This window comes from Oryx dammah, unplaced genomic scaffold, assembly GCF_014754425.2.
Source record: "Oryx dammah isolate SB20612 unplaced genomic scaffold, SCBI_Odam_1.1 HiC_scaffold_1, whole genome shotgun sequence".
In the NCBI taxonomy this organism is placed as follows: Eukaryota; Metazoa; Chordata; class Mammalia; order Artiodactyla; family Bovidae; genus Oryx; species Oryx dammah.
In genome coordinates this window covers 651267-676586 of record NW_024070185.1, presented here as the reverse complement: position 1 = coordinate 676586, position 25320 = coordinate 651267, and the positions used below count along the sequence as shown (strand labels likewise).

General features: G+C 43.6%; 1 protein-coding gene across 1 annotated transcript in view; it reads left to right on the top strand.

Moving 5' to 3' along the window:
* DDX60 (DExD/H-box helicase 60) overlaps window positions 1-25320 on the top strand; it is a 54945-nt gene that overhangs the window by 5218 nt on the left and 24407 nt on the right. Inside the window, 20 exon segments of the mRNA XM_040242115.1 lie at window positions 747-863; window positions 3625-3685; window positions 4234-4403; window positions 5098-5130; window positions 5133-5181; window positions 5184-5245; window positions 6900-6942; window positions 6945-7048; window positions 9762-9880; window positions 10784-10880; window positions 15877-15990; window positions 17003-17090; window positions 17093-17167; window positions 17265-17374; window positions 22313-22381; window positions 22383-22421; window positions 22965-22988; window positions 22990-23103; window positions 24112-24168; window positions 24171-24259. Coding sequence (XP_040098049.1) covers window positions 747-863; window positions 3625-3685; window positions 4234-4403; window positions 5098-5130; window positions 5133-5181; window positions 5184-5245; window positions 6900-6942; window positions 6945-7048; window positions 9762-9880; window positions 10784-10880; window positions 15877-15990; window positions 17003-17090; window positions 17093-17167; window positions 17265-17374; window positions 22313-22381; window positions 22383-22421; window positions 22965-22988; window positions 22990-23103; window positions 24112-24168; window positions 24171-24259 — 1634 coding nt within the window.

Here is a 25320-nt window from a genome sequence, read left to right as displayed (position 1 = left end):
ATGGTAAACAGATGGGGAAACAATGGAAACAGTGAGAGACTTTATTTTCTTGGGCTCCAAAATCACTGCAGCCGTGAAATTAAAAGACCCTTGCTCCTTGGAAGAAACGCTATGACCAACCTAGACAGCATATTAAAAAACAGAGACATTACTTTGCCGACAAAGGTCCATCTAGTCAAAGCTATGGTTTTTCCAGTAGTCATGTATGCATGTGAGAGTTGGACTATAAAGAAAGCTGAGTGCTGAAGAATTGATGCTTTTGAACTGTGGTATTGGAGAAGACTCTTGAGAGTCCCTTGGACCGCAAGGAGATCCAAACAGTCCATCCTAAGGGAAATCAGTCCTGAATATTCATTGGAAGGACTGATGCTGAAGCTGAAATTCCAATTTTCTGGTTACTTGATGCTAAGAACCTATTCCTTGGAAAAGACCCTGATGCTGGGAAAGATTGATGGCAGGAGAAGAACAGGACAACAGAAGGTGAGATGGTTGTAGGGCATCACCAACTCGATGGACACGAGTTTGAGCAAGCTCCAGAAGTTGATGATGGATGGGGAAGCCTGAGGTGCTGCAGTCCATGGGGTTGCGAAGAGTCAGACACAACTGATGGAGTGAAATGAATTACATTAGTGTATTTTTTTTTTTACTTAGAAATATATTGTAACAATAATATATTCAATATATGATTTTCTATAATTGGAGAGCAGTGGAATGTTTTATTTATGTGATTTGCCTTCCTTTCGCAGAATGAAAAGAACATTGAGAATGCTTATAAGGCGCTGATGGAGGAACTGGAGGAATGCCGAGCTTTAGCATTAGGACGTCTTTTTGGAAACTTAAAATGGAAAATTATGATGGAAGAAGTATGAAGCTTTTAAAAAAGCTTCTTATTTGAATGAATTGTTTAATTATTAAGAAATATGCAATAATAGTAGAGTTTCCATATACTTCTCACTCAGCTTTCCCTAACGTTAACATCTAATATAATGAAGGTACATTTGTCAAACCAGGAAATTAATATCATTATAATGGTAAAAAATGCACCTGCCAATGCAGTAGACACAAGAGACATGGGTTCTATCCCTGGGTGGAGAAGATTCCCTGGAGAAGGAACTGACAACCCACTCCAGGATTCTTGCCTGGGAAATCGCATGGACAGAGCAGCCTGGTGGGCTACAGTCCATGGGGTTGCAAAGAGTTGGACATGACTGAGCACACACACACACGCACACAAAAACAATATTAGCTAACAGACATATATTGCTGCTGCTGCTAAGTCACTTCAGTCGTGTCCGACTCTATGCGACTCCATAGACAGCAGCCCACCAGGCTCCCCCGTCCCTGGGATTCTAATAGATTTTAATAGACCACTTTTGCTGATTGTCAAAAAATTCTTCACAAAGTTTATCTTTATGGATGTGTAATAGCTCTCTAATGCTGAATATTTAAATTGTTTGAAAACTGGCTTTAACAAATAACTCTGTAGTGAATGTCTTGGAGCATAAATCTTTGTACACATTTTGTATAGCTCGCTAACCTACATACCTGGAACTTGAATAGTCAATCCCAAAGTATCAACATGCTTAATGGTAATCATTCAGTTCAGTTCAGTTCAGTCGCTCAGTCGTGTCCGACTCTTTGCAACCCCATGAATCACAGCACGCCAGGCCTCCCTGTACATCAACAGCTCCTGGAGTCCACCCAAACCCATGTCCATCGAGTCGGTGATGCCATCCAGCCATCTCATCCTCTGTCGTCCCCTTCTCCTCCTGCCCCCAATCCCTCCCAGCATCAGGGTCTTTTCCACTGAGTCAACTCTTTGCATGAGGTGGCTGAAGTACTGGAGTTTCAGATTTAGCATCAGACCTTCCAATGAACACCCAGGCCTGATCTCCTTTATGATGGACTGGTTGCACCTCCTTGCAGTCCAAGGGACTCTCAAGAGTCTTCTCCAACACCACAGTTCAAAAGGATCATATTGCCAAATGTCTTTGCAGTAACTCTGTACCTATTTATACTCATCAGCAAAATGGAAGAGAAATGACTTATCCTGTGATTTACAGTGCTGCTGCTGCTGCTAAGACGCTTCAGTTGTGTCTGACTCTGTGCAACCCCATAGATGGCAGCCCACCAGGGTCCCCTGTCCCTGGGATTCTCCAGGCAAGAACACTGGAGTGGGTTGCCATTTCCTTCTCCGGATTTCCGGTGCTATTAACCTTAAAATATACTTTGCTAATTTGAAAGTAAAAATATGCTATCTCATCATCTTTATTACTAAAGAGGCTTGGACACTTTTATCAATATTTGTATTTCTTTTGTAAATTATCTACTCATCTCTTCTTAAAGGTTTAGATACTTTCTTATTGAGAAAGAAGCTTCAGTCAGACATCAGTGAAGCTCCCTTACTTCAGTCCTGTCTGACTCTTTGCAACCCCATGGACTGTAGCCCGCCAGGTTCCTCTGTCCATGGGATTTCCCAGGCAATACTGAAGTGAGTTGCCATGCCAAGTATTATTACCTCTATTATTGATGAGCAATGAAGTCTCAGAGAGGGCCCAATAGCAAAGATAGAGCACATTCATAAGTGAATTAAAATCCATTCCTCATTGCTTATATGTGGAATCTAAAATACTACACTGATGAACTTACCTACAGAACAGAAACAGACTCACTGACATAGAGAACAGACTTCTGGGTGCCATGGGGGAGAGTGAGGGAGGGATGGGGTGGAAGTTTAAGATTAGTAGATATGAACTAGTATATGTAGGGTGGATAAACAGCAAGGTCCTGCTGTAGAGCACAGGGAACTCTAGTCAGTATTCAGTGATAAACCATAATGGAAAATAATATGTAGCTGAGTCACTGATCTACAGGAGAAATTAGCACAACATTATAAATCAACTACACTTCAATAAAAAATTAAAATTGATTCCCAGTCAGAGTTGACAGCTATTTAGAGAATCGTGGGCATGGTTAAGGGGACCCACAGGGCAGCTGGACTCCCAGGAAGAGCCTGTCATCCGTCTCTGAGGTCTGAAGAGGAAGCATTTCTCTTTGGGCAAAACTTCAGCCGTGTTTGCCTGGCATGCTGAGTTTCTATGTGCTACTTTACAACTGCCACAGTAGACAGGAGAAACAAAAAGGAGAGGTGGAAAGAAGCAGATGAAGGAGAGAGACAGCTGGGTAGAGACATGCAAGGTGGTGGCAGATGCCACGACCGGGGCCAGTGCGCTGCCAACTGACTGTTCTTCCGAGTGAATCTCACTGATCTGTTGTGATCGTCTCCGCACATGAATCCACGGAGCACATGGTCGCTGGGTTCCCTGCTGCCCGCCCCCTCGCCCCGCCCCCCCACCGCCATTCTATACTAACTTCCATCCTACCCGCAAAGTCAGTCTTTCCTGAGGACCTGGCCACAGCAAGAAGCACAAGGCTTGGTCTCTGGCGTCGCTCTAATTAAGAGGCCGTGTCAGGATCTGCAGATGGTGGCTGTGAGAGAGAGCAGGATAGCAGTGGCTTACCCGCCTGGGGCCAGCGGGGGCTGCAGGGAGGATCCATGTTAAAGCTCTTTTGTACCTTTATAGCATTGGTAAGTGTTTGGTAATGTTTGTAAATAAAGTGTAGGTTGATGGGAAGAAAGAGGGGATCAAAACAGCCCTAAATGTGAAGTATGAAAAGGCCAGCTGTGAGGAGGAAGGGAGAGTATGTCTGTGACCTAAAAACAGGAGAGGAATTAGCCAAGTCTGGGTCCAGTGGGGTTACGGACCAATTGAATTAGAGACTTTAATGTTTACACCACATGTTTATATCTGGTCACTGTTAGGATTCAATACATCTTGCCAAGTTTTAGCCAGATTGTTAAAGTTATCTCAGTATTTTTCTTTGAATATAGTAGAGAAGGCATGGAAATACTAGCTGGAGAAAGATTTGTGTTCCTCTGAACTTAAACCAATTTGGGTTTTAATGACCTTATTTTTGTCATGAACTACAAGATTTTTCTTTTTCTCCAACACTTACATGGCTACCTCACAATTATCCATGGAGGTGATGGAGTATATATAGCTGCATTTTAATTTTATTGAGTTTTCTGTATTCCAAAACCTCCATTAATGCTGAGTAAATAGTGAATTTAATTGGGACAGGTTGACTGGCCAAGTGACTAATCTTGGATAATCAAACATTGTTATTTTTGATAGCCTTTTTAAACAGTTTTGTTGTATATTCTTTACCAAGGTGAAACCACGGAAGAGTTAAATACAGCTGTGCAGATGGTGAAAAGGATCTGCTTTGTGATGGAAAAATACCCAGAGCTTCTGCAGGAGGCAGACCAGCAACTCATAGCCAGGTGCCTTCGGTGTTTAGGGTTCAAGGAGCTGGCGAGTTCTTTGCATCCAGTGCATAATGTTTTCAGAATAGCCCCATTTTAATAGAGCAGCTGTTAGGTGTACAGAAAGTGTCTTGTATAGTCACCTCCTGTCAGACTTTTTCTATTGAAAATATTTGCTTCAAGTTCTTAATCATTATTAGTAATCCATATGCCCCAACCTGAAAAGTGAAAGTGAAAAAGTGAAGTTGCTCAGTCGTCTTTGCGACCCCATGGACTGAAGCCTACCAGGCTCCTCCATCCATGGGATTTTCCAAGCAAGAGTACTGGAGTGGGTTGCCATTTCCTTCTCCAAGTAACCTAGAACTGAAACATTTTACAAATGCTTCTCTGGACAAGCAAATTGAATGCGAGATAGTCTCTGCAGACCCTTAAAACTAGTCCTGCGTTTAATTCTAGGAGAACATTAAAAGCTGTATTGTGATTGCTCAGTTGTCTTTGTATCAGATTGTAGCTCAAGTACTGTGATGGGTATTTGAAAAATCTTGGTGTCTGCTATTTACTCTTAGTTCAGATAATGATTTAGATGGTAAAAGATCTCTTCAATAAATACTGCACAATTTCAAAGATGGTAAAATGCTTTTCTGATAAAAATTAGTTTTCAGTCATTTTATTTTAAAAAATAAAATAAATAATTTTGATCATTTAAATGATGTTAAGGTTTAAAATCACTTTCAAGTTGGACTTTTAAACTAATACAGGTCACCGGAAAGGGCATAAAGGAGAAGAAAAAGGACAAATACTCACCATGGGCCTTGGGCCAGCCCGGTTTCAGCTGCAGTACATGGACCACTATCTGGGCGTGATGAGAGGAAAGATCCAGACCCCAGAGTTCAGGACTTTGTTCCTGACAACTGGCAGGTAATGCCTGAATTTTCTATTGTATAATTAAATCTGATCTCAGAAGCTACTCATGATTGTGGTTCCTCATATCATGTTTGGCATGAAATTCTTAGTATTGAGTCATGTCATTTAAGACTGCCACAGGAAATGTCAAATGTGAACTTTTTCCATTTAAGAAAGTGAATTTTCCATATCATCCACTTTTTGTAAGTGGACCATCTTCTTGGAGGTGTTCTGGTGGATTCACATGTGTGTATTTGAAGTTCCAACTCTATTATATGGAGCAGCCTCCAAGGTTCCCCTGAGTCAGTAGGGTTCCTGTGTAAATACAGAAAAGTGTACAGAGATTCAGGGAGGTTAAACAGTATAGACAGTCATTTAGGTATTTACAGCCCATATCTGGGACCACAGTAACTGCTTTTCTATAAATATGTGTAAGAATAATATTAAAGGATATAAAATTAGGAAAATAAGGACTCATTTCTGCATTGGTCCAACCTTATGAATTCAACATGCTTACCTACAAGAGAGCCATTTCAGAGGTTTACTCTGGCAGGCTGTCTCATTAGCATCTGACTTTGTCCTCCTTGTGTTGCTGCTGGCGGTGCTGGTCGCCCACAGGCTTTCTGCTGCTGCTCGGGGGCGGGGCCCAGGTCCTTCCTGCCTGAGGGCAGGCCTGGGGCTGCCAGGGCTTCCCGGAATCCTACACACACCACACTGCTGATACTGCCTTCGCTCTGAAGTGCAGCCCAGAGTGGACTTGGATTCAGATAGTGAGCAGGGTGGGGCTTTGGAGGGCTAGGCTGTCTTCTGCTCATCACAGGGTCTCTCAATACTTGGATGAGTCATCATTTTGATGAATGCAAGCGCAGGCTGAGGGATGAAAATCTGGTTTAATGAAGGACCCACAGGCCCTCTAAAGCAGGGCCATTCTTCTCTTTACAAAGGAGAAGATAAGTAGTAAAATGGCTGCTTATTGCTTTTTTTTTCCTATTCAGCTACTTTTTCACCCTCACAAAAATACATATTCTTAGATCTTCATTTCTCTAAGCCAGGGTGCACTTAATGACAAGTCAGCAGAAAGAAAATCTGCCCAAGACCAAGATAACTTGTTCTGACTCAGTCTCCATTTTTCACACAGAGCCCACCTTTGTATGCTCAAAAGCACTGTGGTTCTCTCTTCTGGGAGAGGCAGTGAGCTCCTCACAAGTTCTCTAGGATCTCTTGGCGTGTTTTCCCTCCCAACCACTGCTTTGCGGCACAGTGTTACCCGGCCCAAGCTCGCTCTGCTTGTGGCAAGTCAATAAGTCAGAGGCAAGTTGTTGGGATAAGAATTTTAATCGGAAAGCCAGCAGACCCAGAAGATGGCAGACCGGTGTCTCAGAAAACCATCTCCCTCAGTCCCAGTTCAGACTCCTTTTATACACAAGAGGGGAGGGACCCAGGACCAGTCGCCAAGAAGGACCACTCAGGTGGCTGGTTGACAGTTGCTTTTAATGGTCGCTTGCTTGGGGAGGGGCCCAGTGTGGCCCTGACCCCCGAGGGAAACAGGCTGCTAGAGCCCACGTCTGCCCTGCTGCCGTCAGAAGGGGATTATGAGGGAGGTGTCTTCACTTACTGGTTTTGCTGTCGCTGCACCTGGTGCTTACGTGACAGTGCTCTGAATCTGCAGCAAGAGCTCCTGGACATCGTGGACAAGAACAAGTCTGCAGTCATCTGGCCCCCAAGTCCTCAGGGAAGACCTACGCCTCCTCCTGCTGCCTGGAGAGGGTGCTGCATGAGGGCAATGGGTGCGTGGTCGTGTACGTGGCCCCCACCGAGGTACGTCCTAGGGCTGGAGGTCACCCCAGAGTGACAAGGCGGTGGTTGTGTGTGTGGCCTCCACCAAGGTACATCCCAGGGCTGGCGGTCGTTCCCGGGTGACAAGGGGGTGCTCGTGGACGTGGCCCCCACCAATCAAGTGAATTTTCTCATTTACTCCTGAATCTCCTCTTTTGAAATAAGCCCATGGTCATGTGGTAGATTAGCCCACTTTATTTTTTTTTCCAGTTTATTTTTTCAATTTTTATTGAGATAAAATTGACATGTAACATATTAGTTTCGGGTATATACCATAACGGTCAGTAACGGTGTATATTGTGACGTGATCTCTACAATAATTCTAGTTACCTTGAATCACCTCATACAGTTATACCTTTTTCCCCTTGTGATGAGAACTTTGGACTACACCCGGCAGCTTTCAGGTACACAGTGTTCTTCAGGTATACAGTGTTATTAGGAACAGTCACTATTACATCCAGGACTGACTGACAACTGGAACTTTGTACCTTTTGACTCCTTCCCACTTTCCCCTGCCCCCTCCACCATCTCCACCAACCACCAGTCTGTTCTGTTCCGTGAGTGTTACTTTATCTTCTGTGCTTTCTCCTTCCAGTTTGAGAGCCTAAAGTAACACTCTCCTTGGAGGGTTGTGAGGGAGAGCCCGGACTTGCACCCTTGTCGTTCAGCTTTTTGCTGTAACTGAGCGAGGCACCTCCATTGTGCTGGGCAGTGTGGAGTCACTAAGGACCCCGCATCACCTCTGCCCTCTGCGGGGCGTATCCAGTCTGCTCTCGGGCGTCAGTTCCTTGCCTGTTCCTCACATCTAGTGGTCTTGCCATATTTGTTTTATGGCTAGAACCACCTGAAGTCAAACAACAAAATATCATCTTGGTTATTTAGACGAAAGTTTGATTTCCAGAAAGTATGTTTGCATATCCTCATTCACAACCCCTTGGTTTTAATGTGATTACTCTTGAGAAAGTTGACATAACTTTGATTCTACAGATTAAAATGAGATCTCACTCCATTTTATTGATGTTTATAGGAAAATGTAGCATTGAGTGACTTAGGGTCAGATTTAGAACCAGATCGATTAACATGTTAAAGGAAATTAGCACTTTAGTTTTTATGGTAGCTTTTCTGTTTTTCACACTTGTGAAAGCAGTAAGTGTTCATAATAAGAAATGAATAAAAAATACATCAAGAAAAATTAAGCTTACTGGAAGTGGAACTGGTAATTTTTCTAAAAGTTTTAGAACCCAAAAGTTTAGAAGCCAAATTACTCTTCTAAAAGTTTAAATCTATTTTTATTCCCTCTGGAAGTGTATGGAAGTATATATTCTCTTATTTTTAAACAACACTCCTATGATTCTAAAATTTTAGTTCCATGCTGATAAAAAATTTCCATCTCATATTAAATCTGAATTTCTGTGATTACTGACTGGAGAGTCTTCCCTTATGATTTCTGGGCAGTGATTATTTCTTTATTCATGAGCTACTTGTTCATGAAATCTGCCTATTTTCTTTTTATTTTAGTGAAGGGGAATTCCCTTTTTATTGATTGGCCAGAACTGTATGTATAAGTATATTTCTTTTTCTCTCCAAATTATAACCAACATACCTCTGTCATTTTGTCTTCTTACTACAGTGTACCTATATTAATGGTATTTTGTTAATATTTGTGTAGTCAGATTTATCAGTATTTCCATTTAGCTTTGCCATGTGTGTGCTCAGATATATGAAAATATGTGAAATTGTTCACTTTCTAGTATCTTAATGCTTATGTTTTAAAGTTTACATTTTAATCTAGGTGAAACTTTCTAGGGGTATAAAGTACGAAGTAGAGAGATATATGTGGGTTTGCACATACTCAGATTCCACTGGCCGCCTGGTCTGGGGTGAGGATTGCCTGTACCCGCACAGACAGAGGTCTGGAGGCCACCCCCAAATATGAGGACAAAATGTCCATCCCACTGCCCGCCTCGGCCATTCTCCTACATAGACTCATGGCTTCTCTGCAAGGCGTGATCACGCAGGGAGCAGCTGTTGTTTCTCATGTGTGGCAACACTTTCTGTTTTCTCTCTGATGAAGCCATTTTTCCTATTTTACTTTAGGTTGAGGCTATGACCGAGGTTCAGGCGTAGTCACGCAGCTGGTAGACAGCCTGTGGCTCAGTGTATGAGGGCAGATGGGGGGAGAAAGAGGTGATGACGCCCCCCGCCCCCACCCCCAGCAGCACGTGTTTTCAGACAGAGCCTGCTGTTCTCTGGGTTTTTACCGGTGCTCCGTTACATGACTCAGTTCAGTCTCTCAGTCATGTCTGACTCTTTGCAACCTCACGGACTACAGCACATCGGGCTTCCCTGTCCGTCACCAACTCCTGGAGCTTGCTCAAACTCATGTCCGTTCAGTCAGTGATATCCAACCATTTGACCCTGTGTCGTCCCCTTTTCCTCCTGTCTTCAATCTTTCCCAGCATCGGGGTCTTTTCCAACGAGTCAGTTCTTCTCATCAGGTGGCCAAAGTGTTGGAGTTCCAGCTTCAGCATCAGTTCTTCCAATGACCATTAGGACTGAGTTCCTTTAGGATGGACTGGTTTGATCTCTTTGCCGTCCAAGGGACTCTCAAGAGTCTTCTCCAACACCACAGTTCAAAAGCATCAATTCTTCAAATCTGTCACATGATAAATGAATCTCTTTATTTGTCAATCAGGCCCTTCTCAATTAAGTGGCAGCAACCATTGAGAATCATTTTAACGAAAATCTGCCAAATGGGGAAAGTCTGCGTGGTGTTTTCACCTGGGACTATTGTCATGATGCCCTAAACTCTCAGGATGCACGCTAACTAATGTGTTGGTTACTGACGTACGTGATAGCACTTAGGAATCTGTCTCAGTAGAACTGTGGTGCCTCCCTAGGGTCTTGTACAAGTAATTTTCTTGAATTTACAGAAGGCATCATCTGGTTTATAAGTGGATTAAAAATGATCTGAAAAACCCCATAGTGTAAAAAGTAAAAGCTCTGATTTCCATTCAGAATAACTGTTTCTTGATCTTTCTCAATGAGAAGGATGCTCGTCATGGTTTCAAATGTTATATTTATGGATGGACTTCTGGTGTTAAGTAAATCAAACAGTTTTACTCCTTACTGAACTCACAAAAAATGATTAAAGCTATCCCAACTTCCATCATTGTTGATTTCTTCTTTTTAAGATTTTTTTTTTGATGTGGACCATTTTTAAAGTCTTTATTGAATTTGTTGCAATATTGCTTCTGTTTTATATTTTGGTTTTTTGGCTGTGAGGCATACAGGATCTTAGATCCCTCACTAGGGAACTCACACCACCTGCATTGGAAGGTGAAGTCTTAACCTAGACCACCAGAGAAGTTACCCCATCATTGTTAATTTTTAATAAACATTTTTCAACCTAAACTAAACCTCGGGGTCAGGTTTTGAAGAAATAAATCTGTGACAATTAACTCCTTCTATTGTTATTACCTTGATTGCTCATAAATAAGAATTTAAACTTCATATCTGATATTTTACCATTTAGACCTAAACAAATTGCAGTTTCATGGTATTAAGAAAAAATACATTGCATCTGTAGTGAAATGTTCTCTGAAACAGTATCGTATTCTAGCTATTAGCAGCTCCATTTAGGAGTTATAACTCTCTCTTTTATATTCTTAGAAGCATATCTGTATGTGGCAAGCGCTCAAAGTGTTCTTGTTTGTGGGTGTTCATCACAGTGCCTGCCTGCTTTGAAATTCTGCTGCTGGCTCCGTACCACCAGGTGTGGGTGAAAAGGATCAGATACGTCATATTTGATGAAGTAGGCTTGGGCTTGTTCCTCTGGGCTGGTTTCCTGGTTGCATCAGCGCTATACTGAATATGTTTGCTGCTTCAGGGCGTCGTCGTCTGTGTGGAGTTTCTGTTGGGTGGTGGGGGACACCGGCTTCTCCATGAACCACACCAGTCTGTCTTCAGGCTCCGTTTTCCTGTTCTGGCTTAGGACCGGGTATCTGTGTCTGTGGGCTTCTGGAAGGCAGAGGAGCTGTCTGTGGTGACCACGGTTTCAGGGGAGCAGAGCCACCAGGACATAGGTGTTCCTGGGCAGAGATTCCAAAATCCAATCTTTGATCCCTAAAGCAAAGAATGAGGCCTCTAGCAAGGATGTCAGTTACATGAGTTATCTTTTCACTTGTGATCCCAGCAGGAAACCAACGACATACCCCAAACAGAACAGTGCCAGAAGAGCATTTTCCAAAGGTGTGTGTATAGTGGGGAGGGGCCACTGGGGGCTTAGTGCAGGAATGCCAGGCAAGGAGCCCACCCCTTGCTCTAAGGGGACGAGGCAACGACGCGGTCCTTGAGGCCCACAGGGAGGTTCTGTGCATGCTGGCCGCTTGGGGAAGACAGCTGTCTTAGTGAGGGGGGCGGGGGGCCGGGGCCGGCCAGGCTGGGGGGCACAGCTGGCTCAGGGCAACCTTCCAGGAAGGCAGCTGTGGCACTGAGACCTCATCCTCATCCTCATTCCCTTCAGGTCTCTTGCCCAGGCACTCATTTGGCCAAATCCGATGGACCCAGAGAACCGTGGAACCCTTTTGAAGTAGCCTCTGTGGCTCAGTTTCCCAGGGCAGAGAGAGCAGGATGGAAAATAGACATTTATAGGGCAAATGAAGGGTGCTGAGAACGTTTTTATAGCAGAGTAAGAGTATTTATTCAGAGAGGCTTACAGCATTATAGAAGAATTTTGCTCTAAGGGGCTTTTGGCTTAAAGGGGAAATGATGATAAAAGCTTGCATTTCACTTAACTTTTCTTGTGTGAACTAGGAGCCACCAAGAAGGCTGTACTTTTGATTTGTTTGAAGCTGACTTCTTGTGTTTATTTCTGCTCAATCTGTATACACTGCATCTTGAAGCCCTTGAATATTCACATTTGCAAAACATCCAACAGCTTTGTCTTTGCACTCCAGTGCCTTGACCTGTCAGAGAAGGCAATGGCAACCCATTCTAGTACTCTTGCCTGGAAAATCCCATGGACGGAGGAGCCTGGAAGGCTGCAGTCCATGGGGTCGCTGAGGGTTGGACACGACTGAGTGACTTCACTTTCACTTTTCACTTTCATGCATTGGAGAAGGAAATGGCAACCCACTCCAGTGTTCTTGCCTGGAGAATCCCAGGGACGGGGAGCCTGGTGGGCTGCCATCTATGGGGCTGCAGAGAGTCGGACACGACTGAAGTGACTTAGCAGCAACTTAGCAGTAGCAGCCTTGAACTGTACTCTCATTTCCAAGCTCTGAAATGAAGTGACATGGGGTACCTCAGCTTCCCCAGTTCATGTAAGGGTAAAGCTGGAGGTCTTTGAAGACTGACGGCTCTTCTGGCAGAGTCAGGAAAGAGTGCCATGTGTACAGACTGTAAGGCCACCACTCAGCTGAGTGGTCTGTTATCTGACTGTGTGTGGTCAGTCTCTCAGTCATGTCTGACTCTTTGCCACTCAATGGACTATAGCCTGCCAGGCTCCTCTGTCCATGGGATTTCTTAGGCAAGAATACTGGAGTGGGTTGCCACGCTCTCCTCCAGGGGATTTTCCCAACCAGGGATCAAACCCGTGCCTCTTGTGCCTCCTGTACTGGCAGGTGGATTCTTCACCATTGTGCCACCTGGAAAGTCAATCATAAGTAGGATTCTCCAGGGAAGAATACTGGAGTCGGTAGCCATTCCCTTTTCCAGGGCATTTTCCTGACTCTGGGGTTGAACTCGGGTCTCTTGTGCCTCCTGCATTGCAGGAGGGTTCTTTACCATCTGAGCCACCAAACCAAATGGGCACGGGAATTTTACAAAAGTGTCTAATAACTGTGATAGGAAGCCCTTTCCAGTTGATTGCCAGGTGTCAGTGCAATCTGTTTAAAGGAAACCACCGTGAGACGAAGTATTTCCTGCCATATCATAGACAAGGGTGTCACAGCCTTCAGCTATTTTGGCCCTCCAAATGTGACTTTCTGAGCCCCGAGGGCGCCCAGGAAGAACAGTGCGTGCTATCTGGCAGCCATGGAGCTGCCACCACTGCCTATGGTGAACAAGGAACTAAGGGCGTGAATAATCAAATCACAGAGCAGTGGCCCCAGATAGCTGAGATGCGTAAGAAAGGGATGATTTCAGTGGGCCCAGACTCTTGCATCTTCCCATACACAGAAAAGTGCAGTTCCTTAATGAGATATCTCGTCTTCCCTCAGTTCAGTTCGGTTCAGTGACTCGGTCATGTTTGACTCTTTGCGACCCCAGGGACTACAGCACGTGTTCCCTAATTAGCAATAATCTTTTGATTTTCAGACTACCTGCCCCCTGTTGGAAGTTTCTGTATTACCTGACTTCCCACCCTCCCCTCCCCTCCCTGTCTCCTCAGAGCAGTTCTCTCAGGGTCATTTGAGACACTGTCTCCTGGGCTTGAAGCCCTAAAAATTCCCACCAAATGAAACATAACTCTCAACATGTTTAGTTTTTAACTGAAACTTGTGTCCTGTGATTTGATTACTCACATCCTTATTTCCTTGCTCACCATAGGGAGTGCTGGCAGCTCCATGGCTGACAGATAGCAGGTATTGCTGTTCCTGGGCATCCTCAGGGCTCAGAAATTCACATTTGCAGGGCAAAAAATAGATGAAAACTTATATTTTATAAGTTGACACCACTTCTGAGAATCTTCCCTAAATCTAGTTCCATTTGCTTTATCGGGTCAAAGGACATTCATGAATTCAGCAAGTATAGAAGCAGTGTCTCCACAACGCCAGGCACTGTGGGTGGGGGAATGCACAGGTGTGAGCCACAGACCCACTGGGCCAAAGGGATCAGACAGCTGAGCGTACGTGTGACTGCGGCAGCCCACTTCCCTGCACGTGGTGGCGAGAAGGGCCAGCCTGTCTATGTGATGATGGCCAGGTGGGGCATGGGTGCACCTGAGGCCAGCTCTTCAGTTCCGGTGGGAAGAGTCTTCCAGTGGGTGACACTGAGCCGAATTCTGCAAGTCCAAAAGCGGGTCAGAGCATTCTAAGCAGAGGTAAGAGTGTATGTGGAAGTTCTGGGGTAGGAAATTTGTGTTCAGGCAGCAAAGCGAAGTCCAGTGTGTCTGGAGAGAAGTAAGTGCACGAAGGGAGAGGGGCTGGAATGAGGCTGGAGAGCCGGCTGGTGGGGGTCGTAACCCCCAACACAATGTTCGCCCTGTTCAGGAGTTTGTATTTTGTTCCACATGTGGTGGGAAGATATTGAGAAAATGTAACTGGGGACATGGCCTGATTGAGTTCATCCTCGAGACACGTCTGTTGGCTATGACGTGAAGAGTGCAGGGGTGGGCCCAGGGGAACTGGGAGGTCAGCCAGGAGGATATTGTGGATGACCTGGGGGCCATGGAAGTGGAGAAAATGCTTAGATTTGAAAGATATTTTGGAAAGTAAGATACAGAGGAATTATTGACGGGTTGGTTGTGGGAATTAAAAGAATTAATTAGGATGTGTGTTAGGATTTTGTGTTCGCTGAATTTGTCAGTGTTTATGTAAACTTGGTATGGTTGGCAAATATGGAACCATGTATAATGGTGATTCAAGCTTCCAGGTCTTATTTTCATCTGCTATTTTTAAATCAACTGGAAAGTTATTTAATTTATTTAATCTAAATAATCTAAACTAAAACAACAAACAAAAGCCATTCACCAACTTCTCCCACACGCACTTCTTGTAACTACATATGTGTTCTCTATATATTTGAGCTTGTTTGTGTGTGTGTTTTAAGATTTCACATGTGAAATCGTTGTTTGTCTTTTTATGTCTGACTTATTGACTTATTTCTCTTAGCATAATGCCCTTGACATCCTTCCATGATCACAGATGGGAAGATTTTATTCTTTTTTATAGTTAAATAATATTCCATCCTATGTATACATACTACAGTTTCTTTATCCATACATTCATCCTTCAGTGAACACTTAGGTTGCTTCCTATCTTGGCTGTTATACATGGTCCTGCAATAAACATGGGGGATGCGTATATCCTTTTGTTTTCTTTGGATAAATACCCAGAAGTGGAATTGCTGGATCATATGGCAGTTCTATTTTTAGTTTTTTGAGGAGCCTCTGGTACTGTTCTGAGTGGTTGTAACCATCTCACGTTCCCACTAACAGTGTACAAGGGCTCCTGTTTCACCATACCCTCACCAACAATATTTTTTTCAATGTATTTAGTCTCTGAGTAATGGACATTCAGGTTGCTCTTTACCATGCTTTTGTTTATTTTGTGTTTTTGCCTTTGGGCTGTGCTGGGTCTTCACTGCTGCATGGGCTCTCCTCTAGCTGCGGCAAGTGGGGGCTTCTCTCTAGTTGTGGTGCCCAGGCTTCTCACTGCAGTGGCTTCTCCTGTGCAGCCCGGGCTCTGGGCTGTGAGGGCTTCACTGTGGCACGTGGGCTCAGTAGTTGCAGCTCCTGGTCTCAGGAGCACAGGCTTAATTGCTGTGGTGTGCAGGCTTAGTTGTGCCATGGCTTGTGGGATCTTCCTGGATCAGGGATTGAACCTGTGTCTCCTGGATTGGCAGGTAGATTCTTTACCACTGAACCACCAGGGAAGCCTCCAGCCAACAGATTTGATTTGTGTTCTTTTTGGTGGTGGCTGTGCTGACAGGTGTGAGTGATATCTCATGTGGTTTTGATTTTCATTTCTCAATGATGGGTAAAGTTGAGCATCTTTTCATGTAACTATTGGCCATCTGTTTGTTTCCTTTGGAAAGACATCTTTCAGACCTCCTGCTCAGTTTTAATGGAGCATTTTTGTCTTTAATAGGTCCATTGTCTTGGTGAGGAAATTGGAGCAGAAATCTGGAAACATCTCATCATTATCCTCTGCCCCTTCCTGGCCCTTTCCACCACCATCAGCAACCCGGAGCATCTGACTTGAGTAGGCCTGAGCTTCAGTCTAGATAGAATACTTAACTGTTTTGAATGTTTGAATGTTATCTTTTCTATATATGTTCTGGAAAGTTCCATAACCACCTGATGAATCTCTTACCTTATCTCTGAATATTCAGGGAATAAACTCACCCCTCCTGGCAGGTGCTGAGCAAGGAAAGGAAAGGAAAAAACCAAGGGTTCCCCCAGCCAGATCTTCAGTTGAGAAGGAAACTTCCCCTGTATCTCAAAAAAGGCTCACCAGAAGTGATTGATTTATTTTTCTTTTTCTTTGTCCTTTTGCAAAGAAATAAAATTAAAATAGCATAGTGGTTCCCCGTTGGCTCAGACAGTAAAGAATCTGTCTGCAATGCAAGAGACCCAGTTTCAATCCCTGGGTCGGGAGGATCCCCTGGAGAAAGGATAGGCTACCCACTCCAGTATTCTTGCCTGGAGAATCCCATGGACAGAGGAACCTGGTGGGCTACAGTCTGTGGGGTCGCAGAGTCAGACGCTTTGATTGAGCAACACACACACACATAAGGATGCAGTTTGCCATGGACCTTGAGACTTCTTATGTTGTCCCAGTTTGCAGAGGTTTAGAAAGATAGGGAAGCCTTATTAGTTGAAAGCCCCATATCATTTTCCCGTTGTGCTAGATCCTTGCCCACTAACAACAGTTTTAGCAAAGACTCTGGTTTGCCAAGTGCCTTTCTAAGTACTTTGCATATGTTGATTTGTCTTCAATGGCCCAAAACTCTTATGATTTATTATTTTAATTGCTGCTGTTAGATAGTTTTTCTGACTGCTATTATTATTTCCTTTTAAATGTGAAAAACGAGGCACAGAGAGATTTTGTGATTCAACAAAGAGCCTCAGACCATGGTAAGGAGGCTGGGATTCAATCTTAGGTCATCTGGCTCCAGGGCCTATTCATTTATGTACAAGTTTTAAGGCACATATAATTTTCTGTGTTTTGAAGTACTTGATATTTCAGGAAGTGGTTCCATGTTCTGCATAAGTAATACGTAATTTAAATTTTAAGGTGGCTACAATCTGTAAAACGGTACTGCAAACAAGCAGACAGTGTGATTGAAAACAGTATTGCTTCTACAGAAATGCCAGCTGCCGTGCCAGTTCCCACAAAAACTACTTGCTGATGAAGCAGTCATGTAAAGTGAGACTTGGTAGGTTTGACACATCATAGGAATTTTGTCTCTTCCTTTCAAGTTATCCCATCATTATGTGTCCATTCATTGGGAAATTCTTGCTCTTCACTTCCAGTGCTCGATGAAGAGAGATTCAATGATTTAGAGAAATACATATGGTCAGTGAGCAATCGTGACATTTCCTTTGACCATTTTCCCCTGTGTGCTGCGTTGACAACGGACCACGTGAGTGATGCTTCCACCATGTTTGTTCTGAGAAAAGGCTATTATTTATGTGATATTGCAGAGCTGCCTGGGTGGTACTCATCAGAATTACAGAATCAGTACTTTTAACAGATATTTAATCTGAGTTTTAAAAGTAACAAGAATAACTTCCCAGTTTTTATCTGTTCCTTAATGGTGTGTGTCTCTGCAAAGCTTAAAAATGACTGAACACTTTAACCTGAAGTTTTTTGGGTTGATTTTTCTTTATTCTTAGATGTTATATTTGCCCATATTCCTTCTTCTCGGCACCCATGTCCACCTTTTTGGACACTGTCTCTTCTCTTAGTGCAGCTACAACTTTGTGTGGACAGTGTCTCATACATGTGAGAATTTGATCACCGTGAATTAGGTTAGACAAGGAAAAGATGCTTTTCACTGATGTAGCAATCACAGTGTGATGTTTTGGTGGAAGTCTTAAGGAGACCTCATTTGGGGCTCTGGGGTTTGAGTAGGGGAAGATTTCTTAATTTTCCTTTTCCATTCTATTCCGAGGATGGCCCTTTAAAGCTTTGGTTGCCTCTCAAAGTGATAATTAGGCAATAGTTTTCCTTCCTTCCGAGACTGAACAAGTTAAATGTACTCTAAACTCTGTTGTCAGGTGAAGCCTTGTAGTCTGACGGTTTTTAAGCCACAGGCAGTTTTCTTTAGTTACCATAGTTGATGTCATAGGGAGTAGTTCCAAGTTCTGCCTGAATGACATAGCTGGATCCGAAACCTAACTTAGGTGAATAAATAGGATGATAATTCTGATCCTGCCAAGCCTCTGATGGCTTTCTCTTGCAAGCAGCCAAAGGCACAGCTCCTTGGTCAGGCTTCTGAGGTCTTCCAGGACCCAGCGCTAAGTGCTGCTCACCCACTTGATGGGTTTTACTGGACGCCCTCATGGTGTATCTGAAAACTGGAGTGTTGCACCACAGATGCGCAGTACCAGCCATCCAGACCCTGTTCATCTTTGATGGCTCTTCTCATGGGCAATCTCTTCAGAATCCTCTGTGACCTGCCTAGCTGGAGGGAGTCTTCTCTCCACGCATCTGGTCTGTATTTCCCGTCTGACAGCAGTCGTGGCTGGCTTGCTGCTGAAGTTCCTTAAGAGCTTGTCTTCTTACTGGAATAATTCCTTGAAGACAGATTTTCTGCCCTTGTGGTTTGTAACTAACTGGATTGAAATGTTTGTTACATGAATATAGACACCCACAGTGAGCACATTCTTTGGGTTCTAAGGATTTTATGTATCTTGCCTCTTTTAACCTTCACAATAATAGGATGGATGCCTTACTGATACTCTCGGTTGACAAGCAAGGGAGGTAGGGCAGAGAGAACCTGTACTGCCAAGGAAGGGGTGGGACTGGGGTACGGTCTCAGATGGATGACCCCAGAGTCTGCAGCTTCATCGCTGTGTTCTGAACAGACTGGTGGACAGATGCATGAGGGACTGAGTGAGAAGCACGTTGTGGCCTTTGGGCTGTGACAGAGTAGCTTCTAAAAGCAACGAAATGAGTTCAGTGTGGTAGTTTTCCAATAGGATTTCATTATGGGACTTTCTTTTTTGTGTGGCAACGGCTCCATCTACATCTAAAGAACACTGAAATGTGGGTGAAATTCCTGTGACCTAACTCACACCCCCAAACTGGAGTAGTAGTGATAACACGCACATGGATAACAAGCCCCCTTTCTCTGTGTCCATCTCTTCTCCTCTTCTCTTTCCACCTTGTCGCCAGGCATCTCAGTGCAGCGTTTACACAGTCCTCCGTTCTGTGTAGACGGTTCAGGGCAGACTGCCTTTAGGTGGCAGCGAGCACAGGGATTGGGAGAACTTGGTGAGGTTGGCATCTTGCTCCAAGTGCCTGTCTGCTATCTCAGTGGCTATTAATGGATGGCTGGGAAGCGGATCCAGCTACTCTACCCTCATGTAACTCCTGCAAAGGCCATGCTGCTGCATGAGTCTCCTTTGCAATAGGAACCCAGCTTGGACGGCATTAAATGTGCATGTTGACCGTTGTCTGTGTAGCGTGTGTTCACGTGGAGTGTTTCCTAAGCGTCAGTGGTAAAAGGCATGGCAGCCTCCCCGAGCAAGGGGATGATCCCTGATCTTGTGTAGCAGACCTCAGGTGGAGGTGAGGAGGTGGGGTGGTGCAGCCTCAGGAACAGAAGAGCTGTCCCCATAGGTGTCTGCTGTGGTCTCCTGTCACATGGGGCTCTAGAAGGAAAGGCTGCCTCCACGTGAGGCTCATTTCCAGCACAGGGTGGAGTCCAACCTTGTCACCAGCTATCTGGCCACCCGGGGACAGCTGTTGGGACCGGGGTGTCAGCCCCAGCAAGTGTGGGAGGGGCTGCCCATCTTTCTGCTGCCTGTGGAACTGTGCTTCCCGTCACCTGCGGGGTTGGGGACAATGCGATTTGCGGAAGCACCATCGTGGTGTGATGCTATGTGCTCAGGAATGAAGGAGGGTGGGAGGCTGTGGCCTTTCATCTCTCTTCCTGTCTCCCTGGGCTGGCTCATTAGTTGTCACACAGTGAACACCAGCTGAATGGAATGGTGTGGCCCAGCTTTTGGCCATGGAGTTGTTAAATTGATTAAAAAATGAAGACCTGTAAGTTGGTCATTCATTAGGTACATGGACAGTTGAGGCATTGGTCACATGCTGGGTGTTTTTCTAGGCTTGTGCCATGAGTTGTATAGCTTAGTTCTGACGGCAAAGGCAGTACTTCTCTCCATGGTGGAAATAAGGGCATGCGGGCTTTTGTAAGAGGCTAAGAGCCCTAAGAAACCAAATGCATTCTAGTGACCAAACCAGAACAATTATATCTTAAAAATTATGATAGTTCTTGTATTTATTTTATTTGGGCAAGACAATGTTCTTGTTCAGTCGCCTAGTCATGTCTGACTCTTTGAGATCCACCCCATGCACTGCAAGTTGCCACTTTTACGTAGTAATAATAAGAGAACAAATGGTAACATTTCAAAGCAAGATATTCAAATACTATTTGGCGAAAAGCAATTTTTTTCTGTTCAGCTAGTTCACTGCTCAGGTTGAGATGCTGAACTGTAGTCCAGGCACTCACCTACATTCTGTTGATTTTTACAACCTCAGTCAAAGTACGTTTGGCATAAAGCCTTGTGTAAGTTTAAGGGGTGCAGCATGTTGACTTGGTATATTTGTTTTGCAGTATGACGGCCACCTGTGTCAAGTCTGAGTCCTAATCCTTTCTCTTTTTGTGTGTGGTGGGACAGTTAAGATCCAGTCCCAGCATGTGTAGGGCTCTTGTCCTACACATGGACAGGTGGCGCAGTGGTAAAGAACCTTCCTGCCAGTGCAGGTTTGATCCTGAGTCAGGAAGATCCCCTGGAGGAGGATGTGGCAACCCACTCCAACATCCTTGCCTGGGAAATCTCATGGACAGAGAAGCCTGGTGGGCCACAGTCCATGGGGGTGCAAAGAGTCAGATATAACTGAGTAGCTGAGTGCACACATCCTCAGCACGTTGGTGTTCGTAATACAGCTTTGTTGTCTGTAGTCACTGTGCTGGGCATTAGCTCTTCAGGTCTTACTTATCTCCTAGTTTAAAAAGTCCAAAACCTTGTGCTGAGGTGTTTGCCTTATTTGCTTTTACTGCCGTCTGTAAGGTGGCAAGAGAGATACTTGGATCCTACGTTGTAGATGAGGAACCAGCATTTAGAGGTGGAATTAGAATTAGATCTTCTGATTCAAACTTGACTGTACTTTCCAGCCTAACAAACAATTTTTTTCAACTGTATTATTTGAAGTGGCTTTTTTTTAGCCCTGAATTTCCAAACCTGAGTTTCACAACTTAGTAGCTGTTTATTAAAACTCATTCCTTACTGTCAAATAACTTTGGAGAAATCTGTGTACATAGCCCCTTCTTGAAGACATAACCTTTCCAATGAGAAACCTTGAGGAAGCTTATTCATAAACCAACCTCCCCACCACAACCTTTTCTTTTGAAGGAAATCTGCCAGCATTTCAGGGATCCTAGTTTCACAGGCAGTGGATTTGCAGCAATAGTGGTTGAATCCAACAGAATTTACTGCAATACAAGCTTTTGGAGAACAGGATTTTTAAATTTATATTTTAAAATATCTGAGGGAAAATGAATGACATGGATGTCCAGAGGGCTTAAAGCAGAACTGAGTCAGTGACCTGGGGAGAAGTTTCCTTGAGTGTTGTGAAGGTGACCTTCAAGTGATCTTCAGTTCAGTTCAGTTCAGTTGCTTAGTCATGTCCGACTCTGCGACCCCATGAATCGCAGCACGCCAGGCCTCCCTGTCCATCACCAACTCCCGGAGTTCATTCAGACTCACGTCCATCGAGTCAGTGATGCCGTCCAGCCATCTCATCCTCTGTCGTCCCTTTCTCCTCCTGCCCCCAATCCCTCCCAGCATCAGAGTCTTTTCCAATGAGTCAACTCTTCCCATGAGGTGGCCAAAGTATTGGAGCTTCAGCTTTAGCATCAGTCCTTCCAAGTGATCTTAGAACTTGAGAAAATCAGATTTGCCCCTTTCAGGCTGGTGCTCAAAAGCCAGGAACCATATTCATAATGAAATCACTTTCACTTCTGGTGCCAGGGTGGAGGCTGTGTGTTCTTGTCTGAACCGAATTTGCAGATCTTTTAGACGCCCCCTCACCTCTACCCTTATAGAGAACTGGCCCAGCTGCAAGGTCTCAGAACTTTGTATAAGGACTTTGTGGTGGGCTTTTGGGTTTTTCCCCTCTGTTAGTAAATCAGGGACACTCTTGGTTAGTACTGTGTTTCCATCAAGCATTTTAGATCAGGGATAGTTTCAGTGTCTGGGTTCACGATAGTGACTCTGAAGCAAAGGATAAAACTTCAGATGAAACTGAAAGAATATTAAAATTTTCAATTTTATTTTAAATGTAGATTGAAAAGTTTGGATTCCCTTCCGATCTTACCCTTTCACCTCAAGAAATGGTCCAGCTTTATGATACCTACCATGTTTGAATTCTGGAAAAGTTGTCTCAGAGCTCAGGTAAACAGTAATTTAGCAATTGTTTTTGAATTGATTTTAGTGGATGGTAACTGCCATTCACAGAGGTGCGCTATCACCCTTCCTAATCGTCTGCATCTGATCTTTGAAAATCACCAGTGGATTCTTTACAAAATAAGATTGCTCCTCCTCTAATAGCCTTCCTGCTCACAGTCTGTGTTTTCCTGCAACTGGGGTGGAAAGCCCCTCAACTCCTGAGCTTGCTTCCTCTTCTGCTTTCTGGGACAGGACCACCCTTCCATCTCCCACACTGTGTGCCGGGTCCTGGGTTTCTATTCTTGCCTTCCTCTCCTCTCATGCCCCTTCCTTCTCTCTGCCCATCTGTGTTCACCTCCTGGTTGGTTTTGCTGCACACTCTTCTGTAAGGGTTCACCATCCCATTAGGTTTACACACCAGGAACGATGGGGAGATAGTTTGCCCCCTGTTTGCAAGACACTTGTAATTCTGTTCATGAGACATATTGTCGAGAAGCACTTGGATTTTCTTGCATGATTTTACTGAATTTTGTGGCATTCCTTTTCAAGGAGTTGTGTCCAGAGGAATAAAATAAATTCATTTTATTTTGAGAATAAAATAGTCATTAGGAAGATGGATGCTAGAAAGTGTGAAGAGAGCTTAAAGGCAGAACTGACAAGCTGGGTGAAGAATGGCCACACCAACAAGGTAATTTTCACACATGTTTTGGATGAAGCATCTCTGTATTCTTGTTTCCTTGAGTTATACTGTGCAGTCATGACTATTGTCTTTACGTTTTAATCTTCAACCTCCATTCTAGGATTTTCAGTTGAGCGTGAAGTCCAGTGGTTCTGAGATAGATCAGAGAGAAAGGATCTTGGTCCTTGACTTCTCCCCTGCCCCACCTGCCATGTGTGCTCTGAGTTCTGACGGATGCAGGCAGACGGAGCCCTTCCATGGACCAGGTCGTGATGCCCAGACAGTGTGGGGCTGGAGTTACAGTGATTGATAATAGCTGAGGAGAGCTTTTGACTTCTTTATCTCTTTTTCAGAAAGCTTTTTTTTTTTCTTTTATGACTTTGTTTTAATTTGCAGAAATTATTTTTGTGTTAAAACCTTAACCCGGGGTCATATGAGTTATGCATATTTATTTTAAGTAAGTTGATGATCTTTTTATTTTGATGTTTGCTTGTTGTCATATATTGAAGTTTCTGATTTTTGGAGTGTGACACATATTAGAATTCTCAGATGAGCATTTCCCATTATCTTTTAACTTAGATTATCTCCTCCTGCTCAGAAACATAGTTTTATTTTATTCCACTTATTTTGCCAAGAAAAACCTTTAAAATATATTTATAAGACATTTTTACATGATAAAGAGAGAAACTGATTCACCCCATCTGCTGCCACAGTGAAAGTAGCATTATTTACCAAATAATCCTCTTCCTGACTGATTTGTGTTGCTTTAAAAAGTTGCATGTTAAATTGCACCTGTGTGCTTGGTTATTACTTTTTATCTTTTTGTTCTCTAGTGTACTTCTTTAGTTCTTTTGCAATGTTTTATCTTATACTTTCATCTTTATTATTTTTGTTACATACTCTATTAAAGAACCAGAGGCATATAGATTAGATAGTGATGAATATGTTTTATCAAGAAGTAGGCACTCCTGTCTTCATTATGCAGAACTTAAAACAATTTTATTTTCCCTGCTGCAGGCAAGAATGGTCCTGGAGAGTGTTCATCCTCCTTCAGTCTGTGGTCCTTTGGTTGTTCAGAAAACATGGCAATTATGTTTCTACTTCTCGTTGCAAAGCTAAGGGGAATAGAGAAGTTACCTGCATCGTTTTTTCTGTGAGTCATTTAGTTTGTTTTTTATTGGATGCTTTCCTTTAAGGATAAGAGTTATACAAACTTGACTGTTGTAGTGTTCAGTACGATTTTTGGTTCCCTTTTGTTATCAGAGTACATATTTAAAATGACACCTTTCCAGTTCAACTTTAAATGTTCTCACCACAAAAGGAAAAAAAAGATAACTTGGGAGGTAATGGTTTTGTTAACTAACCTTATTATGGTCATCATTTTGCTATATATACCTGTATCAAATTATCGTGTTTTCTTTACCTTAAATGTGTACAGTGTTATATGTCAATTTTGTCTTGATAAAACTGAAAATAAAAAAACACAGAGAAAAGCAAAGGAAGCACGACAATTCACAGAAGATTTGACCATCAAGAAATCTAACTTACTTCACTAATCATAATATTCTCTGGTGAGATAAGTCAAACAGAGAAAGACATATACTCTATGATCTCACTTATGTGTGAAATCTAAATAGTCATACAAACTAGTGTACATGGGGAACAGAAATGGTCACACAGACATAGGAAACAAGCTTATGGTTACCAAAGGAAAGAGGGAAGCTGGGGAGGGACAAACTGGGAGCTTGGGATTAACAGACTATTAATACTATATATTAGATAGCCAACAAGGACCTGCTCTACAGCACAGGGAATCATAGTCATGGTCTTATAATAACCCATAATGGAGTAGAATCTTCAAAAACACTGAATTACTATCTTGTACAGTTGAAACTAACATGATATTTTAAATCAACTCTACTTCAGTAAAAAATAAAGTCAGGACTTAGATATATTTAGCTAATACTAAGGGTCTTGGGGGGCTTCCCAGGTGGCACCAGTGGTGCATAACCTACGTGCCAGTGCAGGAGACATAAGAGACCCGGGTTCCATCCCTGGGTGGGGAGGGTCCCCTGGAGGAGGGCATGGCAGCCCACTCCAGCATTCTTGCCTGGAGAATCCATGGACAGAGGAGCCTGGCGGGCTACAGTCCATAGGATCACAGAGTTGGACATGACTGAAGCGACTTAGAACACACACAAGGGTCTTTGATTCTGTTACAAGAGA